The 25,054-nt window shown below is 37.2% G+C and overlaps 1 protein-coding gene across 15 annotated transcripts in view; it reads left to right on the top strand.

Moving 5' to 3' along the window:
• Window positions 1–25,054, top strand: part of mub (poly(rC)-binding protein mub) — a 155,149-nt gene that overhangs the window by 106,714 nt on the left and 23,381 nt on the right. For 7 of the 15 annotated variants that reach the window (XM_069831477.1, XM_069831476.1, XM_069831470.1 and 4 more), the window contains exons 2-6: window positions 9,458–9,590; window positions 12,860–12,916; window positions 22,116–22,232; window positions 22,452–22,727; window positions 22,812–23,105. In XM_069831477.1, the coding sequence (XP_069687578.1) occupies window positions 9,513–9,590; window positions 12,860–12,916; window positions 22,116–22,232; window positions 22,452–22,727; window positions 22,812–23,105 (822 nt within the window). In that variant the 5' untranslated portion in view covers window positions 9,458–9,512. The remainder of the gene's footprint in view (window positions 1–9,457; window positions 9,591–12,859; window positions 12,917–22,115; window positions 22,233–22,451; window positions 22,728–22,811; window positions 23,106–25,054) is intronic. The other 8 variants (XM_069831474.1, XM_069831472.1, XM_069831473.1 and 5 more) reach the window with 3 other exon arrangements.

Here is a 25,054-nt window from a genome sequence, read left to right as displayed (position 1 = left end):
AACACCATTCAATTCCTAAAGGAATAGAGTTTATTGTCGCGGTGGTATACTTTGCAGTTATTTTATTTCCTTTGCTTTTACAACGTTTATTTCGCAGTGTAAGAAATGAAAGCTTCTCTAGCCTCCGTGTATGTGTTTTTGAGTGCCTTCCTAAGCAGATTTTAGTTTTCTTTATAATAATGGGTTTGTATCTCTAGACGCGAATTAGTATTACAGAATGTTACGTAGTAGCGAATTTCCCAACATCCTGGAAAGATAAAAAAATCTAATGGGCCCTGCCACATATTTAATGACGTTTTTCTGTGCGTGAAGGTTTTATTTTTTTACGTGAAGTACAGTGTACCTATTTTCTTACCGCTGAAGTGGCACTTTCACTGACCGCAAGAACCTATTAGGGCTATTAGGCAGTCAGTCACTCTTCATTATCATTAATTATTATTATTATTGCAGCTTTACAGAAATGTTACACCGCTTAGAGTTTCCTCTGTCAAAACATGTCGCTGTCTCTATGCTTTTTGTCTTGGAGAACATTCCCAATCCGCTAAATTTTCTTTCAGATGCACTGTAGATCGATTTTGACACCTGGGAAATTCTCTTCAAATTACCCTTACTCTTGTCGGGCAGAGCAAGTTTGTACATGAGAAACATAAATGAAATCTCGGTGCTGTATAGTTAGTGGAGATACATACTTTCATTCACACGAACACACTTAATAAATTCTCACTCGCACTGCTTGTCAGATTCAGCAGGAAACTTACGTCGCTTTCATAGGGGATAGTTCAATCATATCGTTAGTTTGTCCTGTATTGACTTACTGGCTTTTAAGGAACCCGGAGGTTCATTGCCGCCCTCACATAAGCCCGCCATTGGGCCCTATCCTGAGAAAGATTAATCCAGTCTCTACCATCATACCCCACCTCCCTCAAATCCATTTTAATATTATCTTCCCACCTACGTCTCGGCCTCCCCAAAGGTCTTTTCCCCTCCGGCCTCCCTACTAACACTCTATATGCATTTCTGGATTCGCCCATACGTGCTACATGTCCTGCCCATCTCAAACGTCTGGATTTTATGTTCATAATTATGTCAGGTGAAGTATACAATGCGTGCAGCTCTGCGTTGTGTAACTTTCTCCATTCTCCTATAACTTCATCCCTCTTAGCCCCAAATATTTTCCTAAGAACCTTATTCTCAAACACACTTAATCTCTGTTCCTCTCTCAAAGTGAGTGTCCAAGTTTCACAAGCATACAGAACAACCGGTAATATAACTGTTTTATAAATTCTAACTTTCAGATTTTTTGACAGAAAACTAGTCCTGTATTGACTTACATAAAAAAAAGGAATTCATATCGGAACCTTGCCCAAAACTGTGTACGTAGATCTCCACATCAGATAGACACACACACATACAAATGTTCTATCCGTACTAAAGGTGTGAATTGAATTTTAATTCGCGGGTGCTCATGTAAAGAGGGTTAAGTCAAATTGTAAGGTATGTAAACTTCTCTCCTTTGGCACTGAACAAGACCCCTTTGTTACAAAATATGAAGCACTGTAACTGCATCATAGATGGAAGAATTACTTAACCCCTTCAACACAAGAGAAAAGTAATTGTGGATAGTTCAAATCTAAACTTATTCCAGTTAGTCAATTCATACTTAATCCCCTTTACACGAGCACCCGCGAATTATACTTATGGAGGGGCCCACTACGACCCAGCACTGCGACCTTTCATGATCTATTACGCTAACCTCAAGCTAGGCACATTTCCAAACCCACACCGGCTGACTACAATAAGGTTCGCAGCGTACCCATGTTTCGAGCAGGCTTAATAAACAACTGTGCTTACTTGGAGAGAGTAGTTGCGTTGCCATCCGTGAATGCATACCTTGTCACTTTACATGCGAGAAGGTTGAGCATTCAACATACTTCGCCAGCTAAGTGAGCACTACTACTCAAGGTTGCAAGCTGCTCAGTTTTTTCGGTAGCCTTTAATTAACCTTTAATTTCTCAATCAGTATCTGAAGACTTTTTTTTATTCATCCACCGATTGTGCTGAGAGCCTCACAAATGAACATCTCCCTTGTATGGTCTTGATTTTAGTGGGGGTACACAATACTATGCGCGTAAAAGGAACTCGTAACCCAGCTGAGGGCGTACGTGCCTCTTAGGTAAGGAATTAAACTGGCACACTGTGTTCTACTAAAGTTTATAAGTTTTCCCCAGTATTGAATTAACAATCATACCGATGCTAGGTTTGTATGTCGTTCATACAATTGAAGCTTACGTTAGTGCAATCTTTCTCTTTCATACCTTGGAGTTTCAAATTCATGTCAATCACTAATAACTAGACAGTGTATGCGGGATGACTTAAGGAAAAGTGAAATTGTTTCGTATCATAGTATATGGCACGTGCCGTGTCGTCCGTCTTTTGTGTACCTGGCGAGTATAGCAGCGTACAGAACGAAGGAACCCCGGTCCTTTCATAGTAACATTGCAACGCAATGTGTGCAGTTGTGTTATAGGCGAAGACGATTCAGCTTCGACAACTTGCGAGACTATATCGTCGTTTACTGCAACGCTAGTAATTCCATCAATGATGACGAGGTATGAGCTACAGTACATCATTTTTCTTTTCATTCTGACTGTACGGAGATACAGTAGCTTATTGACGTCGTCTGTTCACGTTTAAAACCTGTTCAGCCAATGATCTGAATGAAAAAATTGTAACATATAGTAAATGTGCACCTACATTCAACGATAAGTCATCCCGCATCCACTGTCTACTAATAACACTTTTTCTTATGGTATCGATACAAAACGGTATGATACAAGAAGGCAAAAAGCTGCGAGCCATTCTATACACTTTGCAACGGTAAGAACAAACCAAGCGGATTTCTTTCAGTCATAGGTTTCCAACTTTTCGCTTACCCAAAATACTTTCCTCACTGTAGCAAAAATTACGAACATTCAGTTCAAATCGGAGAACAGACCGCTTATAGCAGATTCATTTTCGCTTATTTAATTACGGATGTATAATTGAATGTGAAAATGTAGCTCAAAACACAATTTATATGTAATAACGAATATGAAGGCTTACTGATAATAAGTACTGTATTCACGCTGATTACCTGTCATTAATTGCACATCGCTTCATCAAAATGTCATTAGGTTCCGGAATAACTAATCATTACGACACTGAAATAATTAACGTAGATGACATAATGAACAAATGGATTAGCTGTCTCTTTGAGAGAGAAAGTTCTATACAAGTCTCGCAGTAATTTCCAGAAATCGAACTCGGGGCTCATTGGATTTGTGTTTAAGTTCCAGTTCAGGAAGCGTAAGGACGGATCACTGACATTTATTTTGTATATATTTTTAGCTTTTTGTGACATGAAATTCACGTATAATAATGTGATTCATTATGAGGTAATCTCTTTCTGTGTCGGAGAGGGTAACATGATTATGTTTTAACATGATATTTAATTTAATTGTATACATGATATGAAGTAAGACTCATGGTTCCGTCTTCCTCGATATGAAACGAAGATTAACAGTACAAAGTTTCTACTTAAGAGTACAAAACATTGGCCAAGAATCATACATTGAAAGAGTTGGCTTATTATGAATCAGTTATCGTTAAATGAGAATATTTGGCAAATTTTTTTACTGCCCTTTGTCAATTTTCGTAATTAAATATTCGCTGAAGAATAGGCATTGTTCGTTAGAACCCAAACACATTTAAAAACTCCTGATCAAATTCTGGAAATGTTAATTTGTGCATATAGCGAAGACACTGTAGGAAATCTCTTATCCCAGAAAGAAATCTAGCTCACTTCATTTTTTACTTTCTCAGTACATAAAATATTATAATGCTGTAAGAGAGCGATTTTTTTATTTTATTCTGTTATTTAACGATCTATATCAATTACGAGATTATTTAGCGTGATTGAGTCAGTGATAGATGATATTTGGCGAGATGAGGCCGAGAATTTACCTTGTCATTACTTGGCATTCGCTTTGCAGTTGGGAAAAAATAATCCAACCAGGTAATAATTGCAGGAGGGAATCGAACCCACCCTGAGATATGTCAGTGACTCGAGATCGATTTCGATTTTTTGCTGGAATAGGTAACTATCCCGGAAAAGTGGTTTTGGGCACATGGTGAATAAAATATAATTTATTGATTTTTGTTAGAAAGCAGAAACACAAACTTAAGAATTCGAAATTGACACAAGATGAGCAGCCCATTAAGTTTAGAAAAAATTATTGTATATAGAGTTATTGTCTACCATTTTCTCAGCCAGGTGAAGCTATGCTGAGCCATCTTCGTAGGATTAGTATCCCATGTCATGAACTCATTTTACGTATTAGTGAACCAAAGAAAAGTAATTTATTTTAGCATAATTGTTTAATTGTAATTTTAGTAAATGGAAAAGTGTTAGAAATAATTATTATAAAATTATTGCATGTAAATTCGTGGAAAATTAATTGCCTTTACTTGAATTGTACAATTCATGAATGAACTTCAAGGTCTTTTTTGTACAAAGGAGGCAACTAAAGTTTCTTTTTGTTTCAGTGCATATTAAATAATTCCAGTTAAGTACTTTTTTAATAATACCGATAGCTCAAAAATTACAATGTGAACAACATAATAATTCGCAACATGATAAAGAAACAGAATTGTTGCGAAACACGTAAAAGTATGAAATTATGTGTCACGTTCGTGATACTCTTTTTTTTTTTTTTTAGTAAACCAAATACGAAGAATATACGTAAATGCATGTGAAGGAGTTCCACATTTGTAGCTGTAACAACTGTGGAGATTGTGAATATAATGTACTAGTTAACTTTTGTTTTCCCCAAACAGGATGGATTTAACTCTTTGTCACAGGTACACTGACAGGATTGTCTGTTCTCGATGGGCTCTCAGTTTAGTTGCTTCATAATAAATAGGTTTGAATTTATTCATGGGCCTTTGTCGCATCTCGTCTCTAAGATGCAGTTGCGGTGATTGAAAAGTGTGGCATCAGCCTCTTGATTTCCACCAGCTCAGCAATGTTAAGAGCTGTTGTGTAGTATTGATCTTGCTGTAGTCTCCAGATTGCCATACCATACACCATTACTACCTTCACCGTCTTCATGGTACAGACATGAAGGATTTGCTATGCTTATTCAACAAAACAAGACATCCTTTCGAATAAAATTGATAATAAAATACGCATTTATAACAATATCGACTATAAATGACATTTCAATTTATTGTGACCCAAAAATAATCTAAAATACAAAATAAACTGGAAGTAAAACATTTAGGGTGCTATGCATAGACATTTCTCTAGCCCACGCTACGAGCGTGCTAAACTAGCCCCGACTATCGACTGATTACTTGTACAGGATTCATATCATATCATATATCACATCATATCATATCATATCGCTAACACTGGTTTATGAATACGAAAAACGTTAGTTCGCTGATCATCCACCGGAAGCCCGCGCTAAGAATGTCTATTAATAAGGCTCTTACTTTTTGCAAGGAGCAGGTTTACTTAATGTTTGGGGACACTTTCATGGACAAGTCTTATCAGACCGAATAATTGGTCTCTGAATTTCGTAAATATAGAAATAAATGTTGAAATCAATTGACTTCTATTCCTGCTAAAGAAATTTCATGCGTGATGATTTTCTCGCCACCAGTTCTCTAGATACATATCGACTATTTGTCACTTTCGCCAATCACATGGAACTTACTTCGTCAGCAGTATAGTAACATAAGTTTTTTATTATAGTCGCACATTTGAGCAATATAATGTTACATGCATAACAAATATTAACATAATTAATGTTTGAAGACGAGTGTCTATGTCGGTGCTTCCCCTGTGGTTGGGGCAACATGAAGCAGTCGAGTCTGTCTGTGCCAATTCTACTCGTCGTAGGTGATTGGTACAGCCTTCCTGATGAAATGCATGCAACAATGCAACCACAGACAACTATGTAGAAAAAATGTGTGTTGTTTTTTATGGCCTAGTATAAATTGACCAATTTTAATTACGATTTCGATGTTAGAGGAAATATTTGTAAAACTCAAGTGTATATGAATAAATACTGGATTAGTTTTAATAGAGTTTCAAAGGAACACGGCCAGGGTAGCGCAGCCAGTATAGCGCTGGCCTTCTGTATTCAAGGTTGCCGGTTCGATCCCGGCCCAGGTCGATGGCATTTAAGTGTGCTTAAATGCGACAGGCTCATGTCAGTAGGTTTACTGGAATGTAAAAGAACTCCTGCGGGACAAAATTCCGGCACATCGGCGACGCTGATATAACCTCGGCAGTTGCGAGCTTCGTTAAATAAACCATAATTTAATTTTTAAAAGGAACTCCATGTTAATGTCCTTAATATTGTATGAGGTATTACCCTTTTATGTAGTTCATTTTGCCTGGCTAGTAATGTGAACAAAACACAGCATCTATATATAGATTTGAAACCAACTGCTACATATACCAAGCGTTATTGACGATTTGCACTGTGTGACAAAACTGGGACATGACCTATGTTATATGTTTTTGTATAAGATAATTTTAACGAGAACTTCCTGCCAATAATATAAATATTAACAAGATGCAAATTGAATATGTTCCCCAGGGGGGTGGACATTAAAATTTTCATTGTCTATAAAAATTTTGTTCATAATAATAGCAGTGTTGCCCGATACGTATTGTTGTCGTGCTAAAATTATATTAAAGAAATTAGTCATTATTATGTACTGCATTAGTAAGCCTAACACATAAAAATATGGAAACTGTAAATTATGACCCGAAGGGGATAAATGTGTCCCTGGCAAGGACAAATCAACACCCTTTTAGCAGGGCATACCAAATTATCCAAGGGAGTGACGATCCCCCACCAATTCTCACCCTGAGTTGTAATATCTCTAGAACTAAAGGCATCTTCATTAAATTGGAAGTTGGATCATTCATACAGGGTTGTGTACATACTCGCGCAAGCGACTCTTTTGCCCTTTTCTGTGGAAATGGAATCATGATGAAGGACTGTTTTAATCTGTTATTTTCAAGTTTTTGCCCTAAATTGTATAATTTAACTTAGACACGCTTCATATTGATTTAGAGCACATCTCCACCTTATGCTGTATTCTTCGTGCTGTGTGATAAGTTTTGGCTTCTTTTTTCAAATCTGTGACAGTATTATTGTAGCCCTATATGTTTGACATTGGTGTAGAACTATTTTCTGTGAAATCATGTTTAGTTTGCTTGATAGCTTTTAATTAATCATTTAATTTAATTTAGTATACTCTTATAACAACTTCTCATGACTGAGATTGCTTCCATGTGCAGTGAATATGTGTTGCACTACATTAACTTAGTAATTAATTATGTACCTTACCATTGGTACATGTTTTATAACACCATGCAGTTCTTGTAGATGGTAACTAACACGTCCACACTTCTCAAGATTTGGATTGTGAAATCTCTGAGATGGAGCGATCATGCTGAAACATGTTACACATTTCCAGTTTTGTTATTCATTCTATACATGGTTTACACTATTTCGTTAATCATATTTTGGATTATTGTGACTTGGTCTGAAGTACTCTCGTCTATTAATTTGATCCATTGTGCTCCTCATCCATAGGGTTCAAAGACAGGCAAATATTAACCGTACACAAGTCGATCTTTTCTGTAAGGCCTCAGTATTCAAAGAACAATGTAATATCAAATTAGTTCACCAGAAAAAGGATATGTGAAGATGTTTACTCTTACATTGCTCATTGTCGACACACAGATCATTCTTTGATTGTAGGCGACATCGACCTATCACCATAAATTCCTCCTGTTTAGTAATAGCCTGTCTCATAGCTTGTAGCTTCATTCCAACACTTGTGACGAGACTTGATTCAGAAGGCTATAAGACGATGACGCCCTTACACCAGTGTGTCCAGGAACAAGGTGCATTACTCGTATTATTATTGTAAGCTGTTTACTGCCCACTTCACAGTGCATACGTGTGATTCCCAGGCACCAACTAAGGGTACGTACACGTTGGAGCAACGATAAACGATATGACCTAGCGACGCATCAGTAGAAGATATTCTATGCATCCACTTAATGAAAGAAGATTATAGGAAATATCAGCTGCTAAGTTCAAGGTTAATATAACTTAAATACGTACAAAATTAAACCCGTTTCTCATCCCAAAGATAGTATAAATTCGTTGTGTTGTGATTGGTTTTTGTGATCACATAACATATGACGAATAAATACACAACTGATCAATTTGTCAATATCTACAATAATTAATTTAATATGCCGAAATAGTAATAAATCGATTAATATTCGGATATATTGATAACCACTGGTAATAATACAGATTAATATTATCTTAATTAGAAATCATATGAAGGACAAGAGCGAAGAAAATGGAACTTTTCTTTTTCGTCGCTTTTATCGTGAATCTTCGCTTTTATCGTTACTCCAATATGCACAGCTCAATGACAATGCATGCTTCAATTCTCTCTGATATAGCATCGCTGCTTCTTTGATCGTTTATCGTCGCTCCAACGTGTACGTACCCTTATGCATAAAAGCACCATAGATTTTGTAAAAGCTTTTACGTCCATTTTGCTTATTTTTATTGAAATGTATAATTGAAATATCAGAGAATTATAGGATGGTATCCTATTGTATTATATGTTTACAAAATTCGGACAGGAGACATTTAATATTGCGACTGCTTTTACAAAGCGTTGAAATTAGAAATTGTGATGAATAATAGGATTACTACTATTGCTAGCAACTTCGCAATTCCCATTTTTTGGATTAGATTTGGAACTAAGACTGTTTCGGAAGTATTGTGGATTTCTTCTTAAGAGAATTGCTCATGAATTCCAAACATTATATTCATATTCGCGATAGATTTAAAAAAGAGCAGAATTAGTGATGTCTGATTTTAATTGACATTTGAGACTTTGTGATTTCCTTTACCATTATTATTTTGTATGTCAAATATCAGTGATTTTGTTCAGGATGTACGGTGATGGACACAGTTGATATAAGGTGATTTTCTCATGTTGGACATTATCAGATAAGTTGTATTAATGGTATATAGTACCAGGAGCGTGCATCAGCAGGCTACTTTTTTTAAACCTTTATTTAAGTACAAGTTTATTTATTATTCATGGCAACAACGGAAGTCTGCTTAAAGCACTATTCTCACACTATCTATATGAGTGGACATGTAGATTGGTGTCATCTGAAGCGGTAGAAAAGTGGAGTCTGAATTAGCACATTTCTACCGACTCCCCTAATAAATTGTTCTGTGCACCAGTAATGTCTATTTAAGCAATAACCTTCTGTGGCAGTGCATGGGCTTGAGAGTGTGGTCCCCTCCCAGCCCGAGTCCCACTAACTCGCCGTGTGTTTGTTTATCTGCAGACTGAAGCGAGTTGAGTGTCGCCACCCCTCTGTACTGACCAGACATCACCACAGCATGGATTCCATGGACAAGCCTCTGCCCAATGATGACCCCACAGTCACCCTTACCATTAGGCTTATCATGCAGGGCAAGGTAAGGAGCACACCCTGTCCGATGACCCTATATTCATAGTTGTAACTCGGTAAGTGATGCTTAACAGCATTCTTGCTTCATGCTTAGGGGTTTCCTCGTTCTTCCGTGTTGTAAGGCTTCTGAGCAATTGTTGGGCTTCTCTAATCTTGTTAGGTTAGGTTTTGTAAGCTTTCTGTAATGAGGATAATATCGGAACCCAGATGAAGTGTGCTTTAACATATATCTAGGTATAGAAAACAGTGGATGTGGGTGGACCTTTATGTAGTAATAATGCTAAGTGAATATATATTAGGCCAATTGTCATGTAAGAATAATGCGTTGACTTTGTTCATATCCAGTATTTAATACTCTGAATGAATTAACTTCACTTGGTCTCGTCTGTTGTTTGATGTAGGAATGTTACTGAGATCAGGACGGCAGGGTTGTAAGAAGAATTCTTGTAAAATACACTATTAAACCCCAACATTTCAAGCAGTACCTACTGTACATTGTTTCCCCCTCCAGTAAACTGGTAGGGACTGTTCTTAATTTCTGCTTTACATGTGCATGAATGTCATATATGCTATACATTTTTATTTAAGTATTCACATATTTTTTACGTATTGTCTGTTTGTGTTTGAATGAATTTATTCGTACCCAGTATGTGTGTCAATTGTCTGGGTAGAATGCAAATAATTTTCCATCTTGTTTTGGTATCAAATCTTCAATTGGTAGATTGTAATTTCACGTGGGGGGGGGCAGCATTCCCTCTTTATTTTATTTGCCCTTGCACTGCGTTGCAATCGAAACTTAAATTGAAACTAATTAACATTGGAAATGCATGGTTGAAAAAAAAAATCATTTTTGTAAATTATGAATCAGAGTTTCACATTTCGAGCTTTTGTTATGTAGCCAATAAGATGCTGCAACGAAAATTGTAGTAGCATAATTCCTGCATTTCAACTTTAATGCTGGACAGAGTGAGAAAACTGTAAAAACACCTGAAATCATCAAAATGATATGTATTGCAATCACTCATAGTTCTAAGCAATTGATTCAAAGACATGCCATATCAAACATCTCTCTTTACCAAATACTGCACCAGGATTTCCATTACTGCCTATATAAATTACATATTGTTCAAGAATTGCTTGAACATGATTATGCATTAAGAAAACGTTTTGCGAGGATCTGATTGATTTGTCACCCTTGTTAATATCCAACAAAGCACAATTTTCAAGTATCGGAGTAAACAAGCAAAATTTCCTATAGGCCTAATTGAAGTGATTGCAATCCTCGTGAGCTTCACATGAAATCTCTTCATAATTACAATATGGTATGGGATTACGTCTTTTTTTGTGTGTGCATGCATGTAAATGAGAATTGTCACGTAGTAACATCTGATGAATGTGTGCTTATGGTGGGTAAATGACCTTTTGTCTCATTTACAAAATAGTAACATTGATTCGAAGACTACATTGTTTCAGCGTGATGGCATCACATGACTGCACAGAGTCATGAATGGAATGCATTTGATTTCGAAGGACAACTTCCGAAAGAAATTATTTTTATGAAATTACAGTTTCTGTTAAATTTTACAATAAACGGTAAATTGTTTTCTTCAGAATACCCACGATGATAAATTTTAATAACATACATTTCTTATGTTCAAAAGAACTGTGGAGTGAATGCTGTCCCCATTTGGTACTAAACAAAACATTCGGGATTTAATGTATTACATGTTAGATTGCTTTCCATGCTTATGGGTAGAGCAGAGTAGCAAAGTCAGACCAAACTGTTGACAGGTTTAGTTTATTATCTTAGCTTTGAATTAACATAGCAGGGATGAAGTACATGATGCTGTAGTGAGTAGGACATTGTTGAGAATGGGAAACGTATGTCATTCTGGTTGGTATTACAAGCCAAGGGTTGGCTCAGTCTTCACAACTCTTCTATTCACTTGTGGTTTAATTTTAGATAGAGAGTGAATATCAGGATTTTGTGTAATTGGGTTATGGAGATGGAGCTCTTGATTGGGATCTCTGAGTAGTATATTTACACAAGAGTGACACAAGTGAAAGTGAACTATCCAACATCACTATCGCTTAGTAGAAGAGTCTTTTTATACTTAATGGGAAAATGTATAGACACAGTTCTGGTGTATGTTTCCACTTATCTCCAGTTCGCAATATTCTGTTTGTTTTCGCATATGTGGCTTGTGCCTTGCATGAAGGACCCCATTTGTATCACCTGGAAGCTAGTGAAGAATCCCTTTGCCAAACACCTCAATTTGTAGTTTACGCAAGTTCCTATGGATTTCTTAATTTGAATAGAGATTGTGCTCTGCACATGAGGGATGAGTGATGCTTGTGTCACTGATGCTGTGGTAGGGCGTGTTGGCAGTTTGTCTCCTGGCAGGGAGCCATATCCTTAAACGCTGGTAATGGGACAACAGAAATCTATCAAAAGAACATATTGTTTCTTCTCAGGTATTTCTCAGTGTCGTTAATACCTTACGATTCAAAAAGAGTATATTTAATAGTAGTGGTTGATTTGGAAGCAGAGAGTTGTGTGTTTGAAATTGACCAGGTGTATATAATCGAAGCACTTAACACTGTATTAGTTTCTAATTGCAATAAAGCTCTTCACATTGAATTCTTTGTAATAGAAGTTGGTAGAGCTTGGCGAAAATGCACCCAGCAGCAGAGTGGTGCAGGATGTTTGGAGAAGAGCCAGATGCATCTGCATGTGAAAGGTTATGTTTGCTTGATGGACAGTCACCTTGTTTGTCTCGGTCATGCGGCAGTATTTTGTGGTATTATGTCTCTTTTCGGTGTGTAGAAGGTATCTGTCACCATGTAGTCTAATTTAAAACAACAGCCAACTTTTATTCTACCTACAGCAGCACTAAATATAACTCGGCTGGGGTCAGGTCAATCTGGTACATTCTCTGCCAGCACATTCCATGGGAACAAAAGAACAACAACGGGCAGGCTGACAAGGTTCAGCATTCTCATCGATTGTTTGATAGGGTCTTCAGGGTTGTCACAAGAATATTTAATTTCGATAACATAGTTGTAAGTGAAGACATACTTGATATCTTCACTACTTTGAGGGTTTTTCTTTAGTTAGATTATGTCGCTTGTAGCATGCTGCACTACTTGAATTGCATAACAAAGATTGAATATTGGTTGCATACCAGATTTGGCTTGGAATGTGGTAGTGCATAACTGATTTCTTAAAAGTGATCTGTGGAACTTTCAATAATTTCAGTATTTGCTTTGTTGCAGGAAGTTGGCAGCATCATTGGAAAAAAGGGTGAAATAGTGAAGAGATTTCGTGAAGAGGTATGTTGCTTAAAATCGAATGATTTGGTAGTTAATCTAGTATAGCATTGCTTGGTGAACTAAAGCCTGAAAGTTATATATAGCACAAAAGATTAACTGGCTGTAGGCCCTATATTAGAATATGGGGATGTTACTTACTTCATAAAACCAGTAGAAAAGGTCTCCGTCATTAAATTTCAATAGCACAGATGCTATTTTCTCCTCTATGCAAAAACATGAGGAGGAAGAAGCAGGGTGCTAAAGTTTGTGTGGCAAAATATCAAAATAGACAAAAACAACATACAATAGGTCCAATCCTCAATGGAATGTTATGTTAAATGATGCTTGGTGTGCGGTATGCAAAAATCACTTCGTAAGAAAAGTGTATTAAATGACATTGTGTGTTCTCCAGAAGAAATAACGTAAGAACTATCACGGTATTGGAAGGTATCTCTGAATTAACTGGAAGTCAAGTTTTAATAACATATTACTCAGCAGTTTCTCAAAACGGAATTAATGAAATAAAATAGTAAATCAAAGTAGGAATCGTTTGTCTATATCAGCGGTCGTCAGCACTCGCTGAAATGTGCAAAGGGTACGCGGTGCTGTCCCGTGTGCACCGTCGTGCAACAGGGAGAGATAAAGAGTATACCCGCTAGCAGCTACGGAGTGCACCCTAGTGCACTGCATTTTCCGCGGGTAAGAGACACTAGCCCCAGCGTGCTCTGTGCTGACGACCCCTGGTCTATATTATTAAAACAAGAGGCATTTAAATATGTACTGGTATTTAACTTGATGTGTATTTGAAAAACTAATGTTATACTGTTACATTTGTGTAGAAACTAGTATTATGGGATTTAATCGATCAATTTATATTGTAAGATTAATCGATCAAAAATATTTAATCGAATAATCGAGTCGATTAAAACTAATCCGTTTTACTTGATATTAATTATTATTTTGTTAATGCAAACTCAGAGTAAAAATTCCGACAATATTCGTCTCTCAGAAATTGCTTGCTTCGAATACGATAATACTGTTATTTTGTAACTACAAAGCAGATAGCAGGTATATCATGGGACAAATCTTTGCACAAACACTTCAGAAAGAGATTAAGATGTGACAGTGACCTGGTGTACCCCTATTGAAAGTTGAAACACACTGCGAAACCCTTATTAAGTTTGTCATCTCGTCTTCCTAGCATATGAAATACATACTTTTCAGGAATTCGCCCCCTCATGCCTTCGCCCTGTGCAAGTGAGAGAGTAACTATCTTCTTCTCTTCCTGGAATTTTGTAACTCGATTATATTTGGGGCCAATCTGCTGTTCTGTTGCAGTTTTTTTTTTTTAATACTGAGTTTATAGATGAAGCTTGTGTGTTCAGTTTGCTAAAGAAAAAATCAGATTTCTATGGTCTGTGAAAAGAGTGAAAACTCCGTTATGTCATAGACCTAGAATTTGAGAAGTAAACTTGGTGAAACGTTTAAATTTAAATTGAATGATCGTGGAGAAGTGCTTTACAGAAAAGAAAAATCGTGTTTAGTGATGCAGGAAATATTGTTAATAAACATAGAACAACACTTAATTTGGAGTATGTATTGCACTCAAATGTTTAAAATCATGGATGAAGCAGTTTTAATTAGGTGAGTCTTCATACTTATTTTGTGTTTGTCTCAAAAATCCCTGAAGAATTGACACAATAAATAGTATAAATCTACATAATAAATATGTTGGTAAATAACAATAATATTGTTTTGTAATACAACCATACAGTATATACATAATATACATTTTATACTTACATTTATCACCAAACACAAATTAAATTCAACAATAATTGTGTATTACAGTATATTGAAACTTTTTTTAAATCGATCAAAGCTTGATTAGTCTATCAATTAATCGATTAAATATTTTGATCGATTGACAGCACTAGTAGAAACTGAACACAAGTTCTTAATGAATTTTCATTTATTAACTACACTGTATATTGGAATAGTTTTAATTACTGTTGTGTTGGAAGTTTTAGTTACTTGTACTCTGTTACAATTCTAACAAATACGACTCCTGACTTCTTTCAACATTGCTGGACAATGCTTACTATGTTTGAGTTCAGTAAGTGACGTAAATATTTACGTTGTGTAGAAGAACCGTATCCCAAAATAAAGAAGGTTAAAGGAGACTGAAACACAATAATCATATTGCTTGTAAAATTACTGTACCTACATAGATTAGTATACTTTTTCTTCTATGTGTTTGCCAATGACAAGAGGAAATGGAAGTGACCATGACGTCATTGGATCCAAGACCGCTGGTATGCAGCTGGCTAGGCAATGTTTCCTTGTAGAGTTGTGTTGCTGCAACTTTTATACCTAGAGTATATACCTTCCATCTTATTTTTTTCAATTACGTTTTAAGTGTCACTTTTTAGTTATGTTTTAAATGAGGGGAGAAAATGTCATTGTACTGTGTGTATCGCTGTAACATAAAAAGTAAATCTGAGGGGTGTGAAAGTAAAAACATCAATTTTCATAGATTTCCGAATTGATATAAATCGCCAAAGAGCTGTGAAAATTGGGTTGAATTTTTTAAAAAGAAAAAAACATTTGTTCTAGTGAAAGGTTTCGAATGTGTTGCTTATATTTAAAGGTGACTAGTTATGAAAATAAAATTATTGTAAAATGAAAATGTCATTAAGCCAGGAGCATTTCTTACCATCAGACTGTGAAAGATAGTGTTTTACTGAGTGTATTCCAGAATGAAGATAGACTTAGCTCCCAGCATCAACTTTGTCCTTCAAAAAGTAAAAGACGAGGAATAGTATGGTTAGTTGTCTAGTCAATTGTCTGGAGACAGGTCTGAACCTCACAAGTAGCACCAACAAGACATTACTCATGAGGAAACTAAGCCAGGATGGTAGGATGGTCAGTTCATTTCCCCCCCTCCATTGCATATATCTCTTACTAGTAACATATTACACTAATCAGATTTCAGAATGATGTATACAAACAATTGTTGTTCCTCTGACACATATCAAGTGAGATGTATGCGGGCATGCTGACATAGACTGCAGAAATACAGTCATATGTCGTGAAACCGTGAAATTGCATGAAAATTCCTTGAATCAGAGCCAGAAATTAATAAGAAAATATTAGAGGATTGTTTACAGCATAAGGTTTTAAGTATTAACTTCTGTGATCCAGAATTGCCTGATGACAGTGAAGAAGAGTCATTAGAAATGTCTTAAGATACTGAACCCAAAGTAGAATATTTTATTGTCACTTAAACATGTTACTCTTTCTTTTAAAGTAGTGTAATATACATGGTGATTCACGAGGATTTACCGCCACTTATGGAGCTTATTTCTGAAGACATTTTGAGCAAAAAAGTCATAAACAAATGTCCTATTCTCAATATTTACAGAGTTACACTAATGTGAAATTGTTTGTAAAATACCTTCTTCTTTGGTTTTAAGGTGAAAAAATATTCAGAAGTATCATTTCTTTAATTGGCAAGTATTCTGAAGCTAAAAATGTGCTGTGAACTCCTTAGTTGCTTCGTACAAATATCTTTTTAAATTTTTAACTAGAAAATTACGTTATTGCTACATACTTATGACAACAATTAGTACAAATCACACCACTTCCACCGGCTTGATTCTATGCAGTTAAAATTTGCATCCTAATGTATAGTCTTAGAGAGTTTACAACACATTTTAAAAAATGTCGCCGTCTGCTTTGATACACTTGGCTGCACACTTGTGAACAGCATTCATCGCTCTACGTAACTGCATATGGCTATCTTTGATTTCTGTAGCGGCATGCATGACGTGTGCAAGTATCTTATCATGTGTTTGTGACTTCGTTTGGTAGACAAGATCCTTCATCCATCCTATGTATATGCTCACCGACATCTCCTGGATGCTAAAGAAAGACAAACATGATTTTCTGTTCATATCAATGAGTTAAGATGGAAAATGATAGTGCAGACGAATAATAAAACTAGAGATTTAATTTAAATTTCGCCAAAAATAAAGAGAATGAAAAGTATTTGGGTATTGAAATAGTTAATTACATTTTGAACATGCAACTTTGATTAAAGTACATAAATTAATAAAAAAAACTATTTTTTTCTCTTTAGATAAAAGAATCCCCCATTACACGACATCGAATAAGCGGAATTCTTACTTTCCATATCTTTTACCTTTTTGTAGAACATTATAGAAATTCTATTTTCTGCAATTTGAATTAGCTGTGAAACGATAATTATGCAGCCTTTTCTCAGTCAAAGATGATCACAGCTATAGCATCTCTGGATTTAGTACACAGTGATCCAAAAAAGCGTTCCAACATCATCCAGTTCTGTTTCAAGCCCACAGCAGATGCCCAACCAGCGCATGCGCATAAGATAATCCATGATTCGTACATGAATTGATACATGGACTGCTTGTTGGAACAAACTCCACAACATTCGCAACCGAAGGCAACAATCTGACTCATTGTCTCATTGACCACAAACCCCATCAGTGAAACGGTGCTGACAAGACATTGTCACGTGCTCGCACTGGCTGCTCGCTAGCCAAGATCACGCCTTGTTCACAGCAATCCATTCCAATAACGAAACGTAACTCTGTAAATATTGAGAATAGAACATTTTGTTTATTGCTCAAAACCTCTTCAGAAATAAGCTCCGTAAGTAGCAGTAAATCCTCGTGAATCACCCTGTATGTAGAAACAAAATTAAAATAAAATCTTATTACGGTAATGACATGATGCGTGTTAAAACAGTTTGTGATTTTGACAATGTGTTTATATGACATTCACAAAAAAGTCGGGGGGGGGGGGGAACCAGAAGGCAATGTAATAATACCAAGTGCATACTTACTTTCTGAAATATTGTTTGAACCAATTTCAATCCTGTAAATCAATAAATTTATCAAAATTTTCAAAGTCTTATCCACATTATAACACCTCCCAGTCATTACGAAATGTTGGGAGTAATAAAGATTAAAGTGTTTACATTATTAAAAAATGATTATAAATCAATATGATTAGGAGGAGGTGGTTAGTATGACCTCTAAGTTTTCAGTGAAGTATTTCATTTATTCAGTTATTAATTTAAATTGGGGTAAAGTAATTGATTTTGATCTATTGCAGAGGAGAATGATGATAGGTGATTTGGAAAAAGCAGACTGTGAGAAGTTAATAAACTGATCAACATTACATGAAAAATGTAATATCACCGTCTTCCTTTCTGACTGATACTGATATGGACAAATTTGGTTTGAAGCCATGGTAATTTACTATTGGCTGTCAGTAGAAGCAGCTGATCGAGAAACTGCTGCTTTGTGAACTTTTATAGCACAAGCAGTGTGGAGTCTGATCCAATGACATCAAACTACAATTGTTATCTTCGTTGTATTTGGAGATCTACTGCATCCAGAAGTGCATAACTAAGACTCATTGCAGTTAATTTCTTCTCCTTTAAATTTATCAATTAAGAATGAAAAATGAATTTTTGTGTTTCGATCTCCTTTACATAACCCACTTCCTCACAGATGTTACCACAGTGATCAGTGGTGCTGGGATTATGAATATATAAATTACCTCTGAGCATTGCATGGCAAGTTCTAAAAGACTTTAAGTATGTTAAAACTTGGAAGTGGGTTAACAGTGTTGGTGTTCAGAGGCATACAAATAGTCATTAGGCTGATGCACATGGAGGTTTATAGCTCTTCGCAAATGCAATCTCAAATCTACCATAAATTCCATTGTAGGTGTTCAAGTGGCTCACACGGTGGTCGACACTCTGATTAAAGTAGTGATTTGGGAACAAATAAATGTAGAAAATTTAGAATTCTACTATGGTAAATAGTGCAATTCTTACAGTGAGTCTTGTTGTGTGTGTTATTCAGTCTCTGCAACTTCTATTTACAGTTGACATGATTGCCAAATGCCTACAACATTGCACTTTTCAGTCGTTATGACAATTTAACTTTACTTGTATGGGTGACTTATGAGATTTTAGCACAGCAAAACGAATTTTTAGTTGAAATTATATCCACGAACAAGAGACATATTGAGAAGATGTTAAACCTGCTGTCTTGATCATGGATTTACATGTACAAATTTAAGTTGCAGTGCAAGACGACCACAGTGCAGTCCACAAAACATTTAATTGTTTCTGTCATTTTCCACATAAGCCTTTTGTTTATATTTATGGCCCATCTTCTGTATATACTCTTCAAGTTTTTATTTCTTTCAGGTGGTTTATTATATCATCCTCTCATCTGATTTTTTATCTTTCCTCTGCTCTTCCTAATGGTGTCCATTTGAATATTTCTTTGACTAATCTGTCATCTGACATTCTGATTATATGACAGAACCATCTTAATCTTTGTGATATAATGAAATTAATATTCATTCATTGTGTTCTGCCCAAAGGCAGGTCTTTCACTGCAAACCCAGCTTTCTTCAGTCATTCCTATTTTCTGCCTTCCTCTTTGTCTCCACATATGATCCATATATCTTAGTGTCGTCTATCGTCTGACATCTTCTTCTGCCCGAACTCTTCAGTGTTTCCATTTTTATATAGTATATATAATTCATTATTTCTCCGAACTCTCCAACTTCCATCTCTTTCATTGGCCCATATATTTTCCTCAATAGTTTCCTTTCAAATACTAATAATTTTTGGGTATCTGCTTCTTTAAGTACCCATGTTTCACACACATATGCTATTGTGAGTCTTTTTATGTCTTTATAGCATCAGTTTTGCTTTACTAGATATACTTGAACAGATGTAAATTTGCCTAATAGGCTTTATTTCCTGATATTACTCTTGCTTTGATTTTTACCTCAATGAAGTTATTACCATTTAATATTGTGCCTAGATACTTGTGGCTTTTAGAGAACCCGGAGGTTCATTGCCACTCTCACATAAGCCAGTCATCAGTGCCTATCCTGAGCAAGATTAATCCAGTCTCTACCATCATATCCCTCCTCCCTCAAAGCCATTTTAATATTATCCTCCCATCTACGTCTCAGCCTCCCCAAAGGTCTTTTTCCCCCTAGCTTCCCAACTAACACACTATATGCATTTCTGGATTCGCCCATATGTGCTACATGTCCTGCCCATCTCAAACTCTGAATTTAATGATCCTAATTATGTCAGGTGAAGAATACAATGGGTGCAGTTCTCCATTATGTGACTTTCTTCATTATCCTGTAACTTTATCCCTCTTAGCCCCAAATATTTTCCTAAGCATCTTATTCTCGAACACCCTTAATCTCTATTACTCTCTCAAAGTGAGAGTCCAAGTTTCACAACCATACAGAACAACCAGTAATATAACTGTTTTATAAATTCTAACTTCCAGATTTTTTGACAGAAGACTGGATGACAAAAGCTTCACAACCGAATAACAGGCATTTCCCATATTTATTCTGTGTTTAATTTCCTCCCGAGTATCATTTATATTTGTTACTGTTGCTCCAAGATATTTCAATTTTTCCACCTCTTCGAAGGATAAATCTCCAACTTTTATAGTTCCATTTCGTACAATATTCTGGTCACGAAATATAATCATATACTTAGTCTTTTCGGGATTTACTTCCAACCCTATCGCTTTGCTTGCTTCAAGTAAAATTTCCGCGTTTTCCCTAATCGTTTGTGGATTTTCTCCTAACATATTCACGTCATGTGCGTAGACAAGCAGCAGATGTAACCCATTCAGTTCCAAACCCTCTCTGTTATCCTGGACTTTCCTAATGACATATTCTAGAGCAAAGTTAAAAAGTAAAGGTGATAGTGTATCTCCGTGCTTTAGTCTGTAGTGAATTGGAAATTTAAAAGAATTAATTCGTTCAGTGTGTTCGTTATTAATCAGTAAATTGTCAAGGTTAGGGATGTCAAAGCACCTGCATTGCATGCTCTCAAGGACCTGCACATTTTCTTAAGAGCAATGATTGTACTTTATCTTGCTGAAAGTGAATCTTGTTGGATTTGTATTGCTTGTAATATTAACATGTAATATAGGTGCTTTAACATCCCTGATCTAGGTTATTTTTATTTCTTATACAGTTTAAATATTTTGTTTTTTGAATATTTATTACTAGGCCATATTGTAGGTATTCATTCTTTAGTAGTTTATAAATTTCAATTAAAGATGATTGGGTTCTGGCCATTAATATTATGTCGTCCGCATAGACTACACAATTTTTAGCCTTATAGAGACTGAATATTCATTTTACTTTATTTTCCAAAGACATGGGTTGTTTTTGTATAAATTAATTAAATCAATAAAAAATTCCCTTGAAATTAATCTTAAATCAGTCATATCCCTTGAAAAGACTAGATGCAAATCGTAATTACCGCCTATTAAGCTCCGTCCTCTTCAGTGTGCATGTGCATGCAGCATGCAGCAAAATTTCAGGCAGAGCTTGATTCTATTCATGCCAAACAATTGAAGAAACACAACTGATAAATCGTCTTGCACACTCCGTCATGCATGACAACAAGTAATGTACAAGTAAATCTATGAACAAGACTGTGTGTAATTCGAAATTTTCTCGGGCTTCCAGCCAGGTCATAAGTTGGTGATCCACCGACGTTTCGAGGATGTTCATCTTCCTCATCTTCAGGGTTAAGTGCTTCACTTAACCCTGAAGATGAGGAAGATGAACATCCTCGAAACGTCGGTGGATCACCAACTTATGACCTGGCTGGAAGCCCGAGAAAATTTCGAATTATCACGTCGCCAGGAAAGCTTCAGTAGTTATTTCAAGACTGTGCGTGTGTGGCAGGTTTTAGATTTCCTGAATTTGTGTGCATTTTAAATAATTTTGTCAGTTAAAATTCCAATAGGATACTGAGTAGGTCACTGTAGGAAGAAATAATAAGTTGCTTTGCATTATGTGTGGTAGTTACGCAATATTTTATTTGGTGTGGTCTCATGTGATGGTAAACTGCAACACTGCTTAAAATGAAGGGAAGGGGAAAAGCTGGATAACAAGAATGTTAATTAAATTCATTGCTGATATTGTTGACGAAGTAGGTAAAACTGTTTGGACTAGTGTTTTTTTTTTTTTTTCGTATTGATGATGGTGATGGTGATGTAGTGGGTATCATCAGAGTACAGTAATTGCTTCACTTCTCTTATTAAGTGGTGCAGATTGGAATTATGGATGAAAGTAATGTAATTGTAATGTTGCTTTACAGTCAGGTGCCAAGATAAACATCTCCGATGGCTCGTGTCCTGAACGTATTGTTACAGTCACTGGACCGACAAATGCCATCTTTAAGGCGTTCACACTTATCTGCAAGAAGTTCGAAGAGGTAAGGCTTAAAGATGCGCGGTACTGAAGATGTGGGAAAGTACTGTAATGTCTTAATGAACTGGAACGATACCTTTTAGTTTATTTTTCTCATCAAGGTCAGTTATTACATTGAAAACCGATTGCAGTGCTAATTTGGTTTCACTCACTTTCCTCGGCTTTGCAGTAGTGAAGGTGGAAACTCGATGTTCATTGCTAATAAGGTGGTGTGAACCCCCAGTGGTGTTTCCAGTTCCAGGAGATGCAGGGGGCTCCAAATGGATCGGGCATCCCTCGTCCCCCAATCACTCTACGTCTCATTGTACCTGCATCACAGTGTGGCTCCCTTATTGGAAAGGGAGGCTCCAAAATCAAGGAGATCCGCGAGGTGACAGGAGCGTCAATACAGGTGGCATCAGAGATGCTGCCCAACTCGACAGAGCGTGCTGTCACCATATCCGGCACCAGTGAGGCCATCACACAGTGTATCTATCACATCTGTTGTGTCATGCTCGAGGTAAGCTTGAGTCCTAAAGAATGGGTGCGGAGCTCTGCTGCCACTACAGTTCCCTAACTGACTGTGTGTGTTTATCTGTTGCAGTCCCCTCCTAAAGGTGCCACGATTCCCTATCGTCCCAAACCCCAAGTGGCTGGGCCAGTGATCCTAGCCGGCGGACAAGCTTACACTATCCAGGGTAACTATGCCGTGCCTGCCCATGCCGACGTAAGTACAATGCCCTTGTTCCCGGGCTTGGCTCCGGTTGCCGCCGGACACACCCCGTTGGGCCTGCCCCCCTCCCCACTCCTCCATACCGCGGGGCTGGCGGCAGATCCGCTGCTGAAGAACGGACACTTGCAAGCTGCGTTACCGCCCGCGCATCTGGCGGCTGCCGACGTAAGTCTTTGGGTGCAGCTAACCCCCTCCCCCACACACATGTACACACTATTCTGTTATAACCCCTCACCTCACCCAGAATGCCAAGCGGAGGAAACACTTGCAGGCCACAAAGACTGCATTAGACATGGCGTGGCGAGTGTTTCCTCCGGTGTCTGTTGCTGCAGCTTCCAGGGTGTGGTGCAACTAACATCTGCTTGCTAGTCTTGTGTGGCCCTGGGACCTGGAGCTTGTTAACGTATTAGTCGGAGGTGCCAACTCCCGTCATTGCATGCTGATTCGCTTGACCTCTGCCATGCAGCAAGGAGTTTGCATCTCGCTCAAACTTGTGTCTTCCTTCCCGCCCTCATGTTTGTACAGTTTGACAGGATGCCACTCTAACACGCAGTGGGGCGGGAGCCTACTATGTATTCGCAAGAAGATGAAAGGCGGCGCATTCCTCTGTGCTGTTGGTGTGGCATCCGTGAATACACCGTCTCACCGAGACCCCTAGTTTGGTATGGTAGTGTGAGACTGATGTGTTTTAAGTTAGCTTACTGTGGTGTCATGTCAGCTTAAGGATCTTTTTTCTAGTTACAAATTCTGCTGCTTTGTTGGAGCTCCTCTTCTGGCACTCAATCGACCCATTCCACGCAGGTCCACCTGTTCCCAGTGACCGAGAAAATTTATACATGGGGAAACAGATAACATACATTGTGCATGGCTTTTTTTCCGTGATCTTTTTCGCACACCATCTCTTGTTTGTTAAGTGGCACAAGAAATTAAGTGGGGTGAAATTTGTTTACCTGTTCGGTAAGCCGATCGCACTGACCTCAGAGGGGAGGGGTCACCCAACGGGGTTGCCCGGCCGACAGCCTGCGCAGGCCAGGATATGACTGATTCTAGTGCTTTAGTTTCTGCTCATGTAAGTGTCCACACTTCTGTTTGTTGTGCCCCTTCCCTGTAGACTTGCTCTCCCAACTGCAGGTAAGCGTAGCAAGTGCACGTGTCCTTGTAGAGATGGCGGATCAGGAGGTAAGATGTGAAACCTTTCTAATCTGCATGTGTGACCAGCATGTACAACCAGCATTAGATTGGATTACTGAGGTTTCACTAGGACAGAGAGTTGATAAATTTGATGCACAGTCTATTCACAGAGGGACAGCCCAGATCTCCCATCTGGAGCGAACACCAGGACGTTGTTGTTAGACCCTACCCAACACACTTAACAGAGTTTATGTTCTGGTAACACTGTTGTATTTTTTATTTGTACAAGTGTGGACATTTACATGGTTGTGTTACTTTAGTATTGTTATGATGTAGTGTGGAATTTTTCTGCCCTAGCCTTGGTTTTTATCCGCCGAGAACCTCTCCTTTCTGCCAGAAGCCAGCGGATAGATAACTATGTAGGGTGTTGAGGAGGTTAAGAAAGTAAAACATTGCACCGACACATCTGCACTTGAAAGTACTTGCGCTGCTCATGTCAAATGTCACTAGCTGGTAGTAGGACTAATGAAAACTTTTTTTTTTAATTTCGACAAGATATTTAATTCTTGTATATTTTATTTTTGCTAAGTGTGGTTCGATTTACTGTCTCAGTGCATTTCTCTCCTTCACTCTGTAAAATTGTTAGTTACCTTATTTCCAGTCACTCCTACATGCAAGAGTTGAGATAGCAATCTGAATACCTATCACTGAAAATGAAGTTACTCTTTTTCTATTGAAGATATTTACTATATCCTTTGCGTTAAAATGTGCATGTTTACTGGTATAGTATATTAACCGAAATAATCATATGGCTTGGGAATATAGTGTCTTTCGAAGAGGTGTACAAATGAGTTTGAAAGGCACAAAAACTGAGTTACTTTCAGACAAGTGCAGTGGATTGAAGGCTGTGCATTTTGGTCACTTCAGTTTAAGAGTGAAGCCCTTAGAATTCCCCAAACTACATCAAGTTTCACTGCCATTGT

The sequence above is a fragment of the Periplaneta americana genome, chromosome 7, assembly GCF_040183065.1.
Source record: "Periplaneta americana isolate PAMFEO1 chromosome 7, P.americana_PAMFEO1_priV1, whole genome shotgun sequence".
Classification (NCBI taxonomy): domain Eukaryota; kingdom Metazoa; phylum Arthropoda; class Insecta; order Blattodea; family Blattidae; genus Periplaneta; species Periplaneta americana.
The sequence above is the reverse complement of the archived record's forward strand: the minus strand, read 5'-3'. Positions and strand labels throughout refer to the sequence as shown.